Source organism: Carlito syrichta, unplaced genomic scaffold (assembly GCF_000164805.1).
Source record: "Carlito syrichta isolate Samal-C Ts95f unplaced genomic scaffold, Tarsius_syrichta-2.0.1 Scaffold143520, whole genome shotgun sequence".
Classification (NCBI taxonomy): Eukaryota; Metazoa; Chordata; class Mammalia; order Primates; family Tarsiidae; genus Carlito; species Carlito syrichta.
In genome coordinates, this window is record NW_007087616.1 from 174,091 (window position 1) to 183,373 (window position 9,283).

Genomic DNA, 9,283 nt, shown 5'->3' on the forward strand with positions numbered 1-9,283 from the left:
CGTTTCAAAGAGGGCACTCTGTACACAGCAGGTTCTGTGACTCCATTTCCCATTATGGACTCTCTTTCCTGCTCCTCCTCCTCTGATAACCTTGAGGAGTGGCCATCTCCTCCCCCCACATCAGGGACCTGCGTCTGGACCCAACATCCTCCCCTTCGCAACTGCAACAGAAGTCGATGCTAGGACTGCGGTAGGTCCCGTCCAGGTTCCAGGAGGGTGGGCTCAGGAAAGCGACAAGTCCGTAATGGCTTAGGCACCGCACGGCGAGCCAGCATCGGATGAATTAGGAGCTCACTCTTAAGTCATTTGGGGGTTCAGCAAGTCTCTTGACAGATGGGGACTTGATGATTTCCATCAACAGCCTCCACGTTTGCTGAACACGACTATCAGGCAAGACACACTGCAACAGCCCGTGGTTGGGACACCGAGTTCCAGGGATGCAAAACAACTTGCCCACATCGCAGCATCGCTAAAGAGCAAAAGCGGAAGAGCTTCGCTTAAGCACCAGGCCTTCTAGCCTCCGAGGCGGCACCGCGCTGGAAGCGAGGCAGAGCTGGGCATGCTCAGTTCCCTCTCCTTCCTCCCCCACTCTCTCCCGTGGAGTGATGGGTGGGAAGGAAGCGGAAAACTGACCGGGAGGAGAAAGAAGCCCGCCCCGGAAGTCCCGCCTGTCTCCGCGGCTTGTCCCCGGAAGTGTTGTTGCTTGTCGTGAGTGTGATGGCTTCAAGGTTACTTCGCGGAGCCGGAGCGCTGGCCGCGCAGGCCCTGAAGGCCCGCGGTCCTAATGGGGTGGTCGCGGTGCGCTCCATGGCATCTGGAGGTACTCGGCTTCCTGGACGCGCCAGGGACCAGCGTCGTTGCCCTTCCGGGATGGTCCCGGGACAGCAAAGCGAGGCGGGCCGGGCAGCTCCTCGGGGCCCCCGTGACCACCTCAGGGTCCCGAGTACCTCGGGCTCCGCAGACGTTTTCCTGTGATCCCGGGCTGCCGCTGTGGCCGCCCGCCGAACTACTCCGCTACGAAATTCCCCCAGACAGAGGTGTCGGGTGACCTTGGGGGGGGCAGGGGCTGCAACCGGGATGGAGAGGGGCCCCGCCGCCCTTCACACTTGCGCCCACCTCAAGCCGAATGGTTTCTGGCCTTCTTTTAGATAGAAGAGTGTCGAAAAGTTGGTTTCGGTGGCTGGAGAAAGAAGTTTCCCCTAGTGCTGCCGCTTTTGTGGATCGTGACTTGGTGGTCTTTAGGGGACCATGGATATGAGTAGCTTTTGGGAGCTTGTGAGCCCACAGAAACTCATGCAGAAGTTTAAGTGGGGCACTCCGACTTGATCATTTTCGTGTGTGTTCCTCTCATGATCATTTCGTTGACATCATAATTCACTGTCTTCCTTTAGGTGGTGTTCCTACTGATGACGAGCAGGCGACTGGACTGGAGAGGGAGGTCATGATGGCTGCACGGAAGGGACTGGTGAGGAGAAACGACCTCCTATGGCTTTGGGAGCGTATGGGATCAGAGTATTCTCCAGTCAGAGCATTTGATCCGGGAGGCTTGGCTTGTAGGAGCTGCCCCTGTGCCGCTGGAGGGCAGGGGCTCTGTTATAATAGCTAAATTCTTTTTTTTTTTTTTTTTTTAGGACCCATACAATATACTACCACCAAAGGCAGCTTCAGGCACCAAGGAAGACCCTAATTTAGTCCCCTCCATCACTAACAAGCGAATAGTGGGCTGCATCTGTAAGTGCCTCACTTGTGTTTTCTTACCATTTGTTTAATATATCCTCCTATATGGGAGGTATACAAGCTGCTCCAGATTTTTCATGTGTGCAAGTGCTTGTTTGTAAATAGGTTGTTTTGAGGGTCCTGGCTATCTCGCCCCATCATGCCTTGTTGGCAAGAGGCACAGAACAGCAGTAAGACTGGCTCACTGGAGGAATATATTTCTTCCAGAAAATGTTATTGTACTGTTTCTATGCCAGGCACTGTTTTAGGCATTAGGATGTACATCAAAATGGACCCTACTTTGGGATTGTTTGTTGGCAAGGGGATTGTTAGAATTTCCAGTGACCCTGCTGTAAGCTCAGTTTAGTCAGAGGTAAACTCAAGGCCTTAACTTCTTCAACTGAAAAATGGGAAGGAGAGTTTGAACTGATCTCTTAAGATTATCAACCATGGTTTTATGTGTATCTTAGAGGTGTCTGAGGAAAAGAAGTTAATGTAGAAAGTGTCCATTTCTGACCCTACATCCTTTAAATAAAAATAATAATAAAGACTTTTTATTACCAAAAAAGAGAAAGTGTCCATTTCTAGGCTGGGTGACTTTCAACCCCCCCTTTTCCTTTTAGGTGAAGAGGACAACAGTGCCGTCATCTGGTTCTGGCTGCACAAAGGCGAGACTCAGCGATGCCCTAGCTGTGGAACCCATTACAAGCTGGTGCCCCATCAGCTGGCCCACTGAGCCCTTGCATTAGCTTCTGAAAATGTGCTGTAACATTTCTTCTTTCCAATAAAGACTAGCCATGCTGTTGGCTCCTCCCGTAGGTGGCTGGTCATCTTTTCTGTATTTTTGGATAGGCATGGAGTATTCTTGTATTGGAGAGAGCTATCTGTTAATATTGGCTTGTCATCTATGTACTTAATGCGTACAACGAGTGTCCAGTGCTTAGATTAATAATGAAAATAGATTGATACCCCATAATGCAGTGATTGGAACCACCTGGTACTAGGGAAAAGGGTGGGCTGTGGAGTCACTAATTGGACTTGTAATATTGGCTCCATCACTTGGTGATGCCACCATGGACATGGTCTCTGAGGGTCAGTTACATCTACAAAAAGATAAATATTTTGTGAGTGTTGAAGAAATACATGTAAAGAGCCTGGAACATAGTAGGCCTCCATAGTATCATTATAGAGAGTGGCCTTGTGAGAAGAGTTTTGGGGACTTTGAAGTCTTGAGGGACCCAGGTTCAAAGCAGAAGTTCATGGGTATACCAGCAGTAAAATTAAAAATACCAGGCAATTCCAGAAACCAATGACTTTGCTCAAATAAATTGCAAGGAGTGGGGGGAAGAAAGGGAGAACCTATATAGATTGAAACAGATACGGGAGATACCAACCAACAGCATGTACATCTTGTTTAGATCTGGATTTGAAAAAATTGTAAAGGAAAAAAAAGTTTGAACTCTGAATTTTTTTTTTTTTTTGAGTTGGAGTCTCACTCTGACGCCCAGACTGGAGTGCAGTGGCCGCTCCCGGCCACCGCAGCCTCGACCTGCTGGGCTCCGGTGATCCTCCCGCCTCAGCCTTCCAAGTAGCCGGAATTACAGGCATGCGCTACTACGTCCGGCTGATTTTTTGATTTATTGTAGAGATGAGGTCTCGCTGCCCAGGCGGGTCTTGAACCCGCGGGCTCAGGCAATCCACTAACCTCAGCCTCCCAAAGGCGCGGGATTACAGACTGAGCCACTGAGCCCGGCTGAACTCTGAATATTTGATATTTAAGCATTTATTAATTTTTTAGTGTTTATAGTTTTTTTTGTAACGCTTTAGCAATACATATGGAAATATAAGTTGGAGAAGGCAAAACACCAAAAAAGCCCACTTCAGCCACTGTATACTTATGATACCTTAAGACGAGTTCTCAAAAATGTTTTATCTATAAAATGGAAATACCTTTTCATTTTGTATTGAGATTAGTAAAAAGTGGCTATTTAATAGGTGACTGTGGGCATCCCCACAAAATTGGTCTAAACTAGATTTCCCAGTGTGAGCTGATGATAGGAGAGTCCGAGAGAAAAGCCCCTCTTCCCACCCTACCTTGCCTTACCCCATCAGGAAGGTGTAGTCAGAGCTATTGGTTCCATTCATTGTTGGCAATCATTAACTTTGTTTCCAGGAACTTTCGCCCAAACACTGGTCTGCCATTTCAGATCCTTTCCTCTGGGAAGAATCCCATCCTTCCATGGCCACCTATTAGATCTACCCCCTACGCTCCCACTTTAAACGCGGTTCTAAGTGTTTCCCAATAGCTGTATCCTAAAGATTGGTCTGGTGCTGCCACTAAGCCTTCCCGACTAGCTGACCTGCATTTCAAGTCCTCTGCTTAGGGAGAGGTTTTTTTTTTTTGAGTGGAGTCTCACTCATCGCCCAGGCTGGAGGCTGGAGGCTGGAGTGTACCTCAGCCTCGACCTACTGGGGTTGGGTGATTCTTTTGCCTCCGCCTTCCTAGTAGCCAGAACTACAGGCACGTGCTACCATGCCCGGCTAATTTTTTGATTTATTGTAGAGATAAATCACCATGTTGCCCAGGCTTGTCTCAAACCCTCGAGCTCAGGCAGTCCTCTCGCCTCCACCCCTCAAAGTGCTGGGATTATAGGCTTGAGCCACCATGCCCAGCCAGGGGGAGCTTTTGGTTCCCCACAAAAGTCCAGTCTGTCTTCCCTCACTTCCAAGTCTTCTGTGCCCTTTTTTTTTTTTTTTTTTTGAACTGTAGTCTCACTCTGTCGCCCAGGCTGGAGTGTAGTGGCACACTCAGCCACCTCAGCGTTGACCTACTGGGCTCCTGCTGGGCTCCGGCGATCCTTCAGCCTCAGCCTTTCAAGTAGCCAGAACTACAGGTACGTGCTACCATGCCCGACTAATTTTTTTTTATTGTAGAGATGAGGGCTTGCCAAGTTGCCCAGGCTGGTCTTGAACCCGCTGGCTCAGGCAATCCACTCGACATGGCCTCTCATAGTGCTGGGGATTACAGGGTGAGCCACCAAGCCCGGCCTCCCCTGTGCTGCTTTCCCCTCTTTTTTCTTTTTTTTGAGTTGGAGTCTCACTGTCGCCCAGGCTGGAGTGCAGCGGCACTTTGACCCATTGCAGCCTCAACTGGTGGGGCTCAGGCAATCCTGTTTCAGCCTTCTAAGTAGCTGGAACTACAAGTGTACACCACCACGCCTGGGTAATTTATTTTTATTTATTGTAGAGACGAGATCTCACCAAGTTGTCCAGGCTGGTTTCGGAACCCCTGGGCTCAGGAAATCCTCTTACCTCTGGCTCCCAACGTGCTGGGATTGCAGGCCTGAGCCACTGCGCCCAGCCTCCTTTTTAAATTGTGTTTATTATTTTTAAAAATAGAGATGGGGTTTCTCACTGTATTGCCTAGGTTGGTCTCAAACTCCTGGCCTCAAGCCATCCTCCTACCTTAGCTTCCCAAGGTGCTGGGATTACAGGCATGAGCTACCATGCTTAGCCCTCTTTTCATTTTAAAATTTTAACCAATTCACTCATAAAGATGGTGGTAGGCAGAATAATGGTTCTCCCAAAGATGTCCATATCCTAGTCCCCAGAACATGTGAGTATGTTAGATCATACAGCAAAAAAGAATTAAGACTGCAGATGGAATTAAGGTTGTTAATCAGTTGACCTTAAAATATGAAGATTGGGCCGGGCTCAGTGACTCAGTCTGTAATCCCAGCACTTGGGGAGGCCGAGGCGAGTGGATTGCCTGAGCCTGCAGGTTCAAGACCAGCCCGGGCAACTTGGCGAGACCTCGTCTCTACAATAAATAAAAAATAAGCCGGGCGTGGTAGCACATGCCTATAGTTCTGACTACTTGGAAGACTGAGGTGGGAGGATCATCAGAGCCCAGCAGGTCGATGCTGGGGTGGTCGTGAGCATGCCACTGCACCCCAGCCTGGATGACAGAGTGAGACTCCAACTAAAAGAAGAAAAAGTCTGAAGATTGGCCTGGCACAATGGCTCACACCTGTAGTCCTAACACTTTGAGAGGCTGAAGTGGGAGGATTGCTTCAGTCCAGGAATTCAAGACCAGTTTAGGTAACACAGATCTCATCTCTACACAACAAAAAACAAAAACCAAACTAGCCAGGTGTGGTGCACACAAGCTATAGTCCCCACTACTCAGGAGACTGAGGTAGAAGAATCACTTGAGCCCAGGAGGTCAAGGCTGCCCTGAGCCAAGATGGTGCCACTGCACTCCACCCCGGGTGACAGTGAGACCCTAACTCCAAAAAAACAAAAGCCCCAGAGATTATCCTGGATTATCCAGGTAGGTCCAAAAAGCACAAGGGAGGCAGGAGGGAGAGATGTGACTATGGAAGAATGGTCAGAGAGATGCAATGCTGCTGGGTTTTGAAGATGGAGGAAGCGGGGCATGAGCCAAGGAATGCAAATAGCCTCCAAAAGCTGGGAAAGGCAAGTCTCCAGAAAGGAACAAAGCCCTGCTGGCAATGACTTCAGCCCAGTGAGACCCATGTTCTACTTGTTTAAATTTTTTTGAGACAAGGTTTCCCTCTGTTAGCCAGGTTGGAACACAGTGGTATGATCATGGTCCAAGGCAGTCTTGAACTCCTAGGCTCAAGTGATCCTCCTGCCTCAGCCTTCTGAGTAGCTGGGCTACAGGCATGCACCACCATGCCAGATACTTTTTCTATTTTTTGTGGAGACGAGGTCTCACTGTGTTGCCCAGACTGGTCTCAAACTCCTGGGCTCAAACAATCCTGCCTCGACCTCCCAAAGTGCTGGGATTGACAAGTGTGAGCCACGGTGCCTGGCCAGGGTTTCACAGAACTAGAATCAATTATTGTTATCTTAAGCCACTAAGTTTGTAATAATTTTTTATGGCATCAGTAGGAAACTAACACACAGATCAGTAAATTCAATACCCATCTCCTGGGATAGTGGGTCTCAAATTTAGCTGCCCATTAGAATCACTTGGGGATCTTTTATTTATAACTCCCAGTGCCCAGGCCACACCTAGAGCATTAAAGCAGAGTATCCTAGGGTGGGACCCAGCATCCAAATTTTAATGTTCCCCAGGTGCTTTTAGCAGGAAGGCTGAGAACCTCTGCTTAGGGCTATATAAAAATGAATAGCTAATTTCTTTGCCTTTGGGGGCAGGGATGAAATGTAATGTCTCCCTCTAGGAGGACAAACCTTAGCTCTTGGGCAGAAGTGGGCTCCATCTAAACCTCTGGCCACTTAGTAGCTTAGAAACTGGATCCCATCTTCCCTCTCCCAAGGAAGAATACAGGCCTCACTCCAATGATATTTATTACACTACAAGTACAGAATAAAGACTTTTTTCTCAGGGCCATTTGAGAGTAAGTTAGTTGCTGATCTGATGCCCTACCACACTCAAGAATGTATTTCTTAGAAAGACATTCTCTTAATACTCACATGACCATCAAAATCAGGAAAGTACGACTTCTCATCTCATACTCTATTCAAGTTTTGCTAAAAGTTCCAATGAGGACTTCTACAGTGAAAGGATCCATTCCAGAATCATGTGCTGCCTCTGGTTGTTCCCACCTGGATTAGTTTCTCAGTATTTCCTTGGCTTTCCTGACTTGACACTGAGAAATTTATACCAATAACTTGGGTTTGTGTTTCATGACTAGATTGTTGCACATCTCGGGCGAGTGATATTGACTTGTCCCATTGCTGATGAAGGTCACTTTGATCACTTGATTAAACTCATGTTGGCCAAACTTCACTGTGAGGTTGTTCTTTGATCATTAAGTATCTTATGAGGTAATGCTATGAGATGTCAATACCTTGGTCCTCATCAAGCTTTTGATTTAAATTAGCTTTGGTTCTCCTATCTATACTTTCTTATTATAATCCACGACTATCATTGTTTTTTGATGTTTCATTGTTCCAAATCTTCAAGTGTCCCCTGTGGCCTTTGGACATGCCCTTCTCATTCTTTGGGCACTACTTTTTATATCCTGGCACAAAATGTTCCTGGCTCATCTTCCAGGCTGTTAATAAAGCCATGAGGTAGATGTTATTATTATCACCCCCATGGCAGTGATGAGGAAACCCAGGAACAAGAATGCAGGATCATGCAGCCTGCAGTTTGTGATGGCAGGATTGTGACCCCAGACTGTTTAGCTCCAGAGTCTAAGCTCTTCTTCCCATCAGTTTTTATTTTAAAATTATTTTAAACTTAGAGAAAAGTTGCACAAATAGTAGTTTTTTTTTAAAAATCTACTCTCCACCCAGTTTTCCTTAATGTTAACATCTGACATTGCCATTATAAATTATTATTATTAATGTATTGAGTTAGAGTCTCACTCTGTCACCCAGGCTGGAGTGCAGTGGCACAATCATGGCTCACTGCAGCCTCAGCCTCCTGGGCTCAAGTGATTCTCCTGCCTCAGCCTCTCAAGTAGCTGGGACTACAGGTACATGCCACCACACAAGGCTAATTTTTATTTTTATTTTTTGTAGAGACAAGGTCTTGCTATGTTGTCTAGGTTGGTCTCGAACTCCTGGGCTCAGGTGATCCTTCTGCCTTGGCTTCCCAAAGTGCTGGGATTACAGATGTAAGCTACTGTGCCAGGCCTGCCCTAGTCAGTTATTGAAACCAAGAAGTTAACACTGAGGTAGTACTCTTTCTTTTTTTTTTTTGAGTTAGAGTCTCACTCTGCCGCCCAGACTGGTGTGCAGTGGCCGCTCCCAGCCTCAACCTGCTGGGCTCCGGTGATTCTTCTGCCTCAGCCTTCCAAGTAACTGGAACTACAAGCATGTGCTACCACGCCCGGCTAATTTTTGATTTATTGTAGGGATGAGGTCTCACCAAGTTGTCCAGGCGGGTCTTGAACCCGTGGGCTCAGGCAATCCACTCACCTTGGCCTCCCAAATGCTGGGATTACAGGCTGAGCCACCAAGCCTGGCGTGGTATTACTCTTAACTAATCAACAGCCCCCTTACCAGGGTTTTGCTGGCTTTCCTGGTAAGGTCTTTTTCCAATCCAGGATCTCACACTGCACTTGGTCTATGTTTTCATAACCTGTCACTTTTGAAGAGAACTGACCTATTAATTTGTAAACCCTGTCCTCAGCTTGGGTTTGCCTGTGGCTTTTGTTAGACTGAGGTGATGCAAGAGTTTTACAGTGAGATTGGGCCCCCCTTAGAAGAGAATCATCAAGACAACCCTTATTACTTGAAAGTTTCCTCTACTATAAAGCTACTATTTTCCTTTTGCAGTTAAGTATCTTTAATATTGCAGGGAGATACTTTGAGACAGTGCAAATACCCCTATTTTTGCCCAGTGATTTTTGCATCTATTCTTGCCTGCAACAGTGATCACTGTGGTATATGCCCAATGGCGATTTTCTTTTTCCATTATTCCTTTCACATTAATTGGAATTCCACTGTAAGAGAGAGCTGTATATAGTTATTAAGCATATGTATATATTTGTTCAGTCATTTATTTATACCAGTATGACTCACAAATATTTTATGCTATGGCTTATAATCCATTACAGATCGTAGT

The 9,283-nt window shown here is 47.0% G+C and overlaps 1 protein-coding gene across 1 annotated transcript; it reads left to right on the forward strand.

The window, feature by feature from the left end:
- Positions 1–673: 673 nt before the first annotated feature.
- Positions 674–2,534, forward strand: LOC103251688 (cytochrome c oxidase subunit 5B, mitochondrial). The gene is made up of 4 exons (XM_008050294.1): positions 674–820; positions 1,392–1,465; positions 1,632–1,731; positions 2,340–2,534. Exons 1-4 carry the CDS (start codon positions 718–720, stop codon positions 2,450–2,452), a joined length of 390 nt encoding a protein of 129 aa, XP_008048485.1. The 5' UTR covers positions 674–717; the 3' UTR covers positions 2,453–2,534.
- The last annotated feature ends 6,749 nt before the right edge of the window (positions 2,535–9,283 follow it).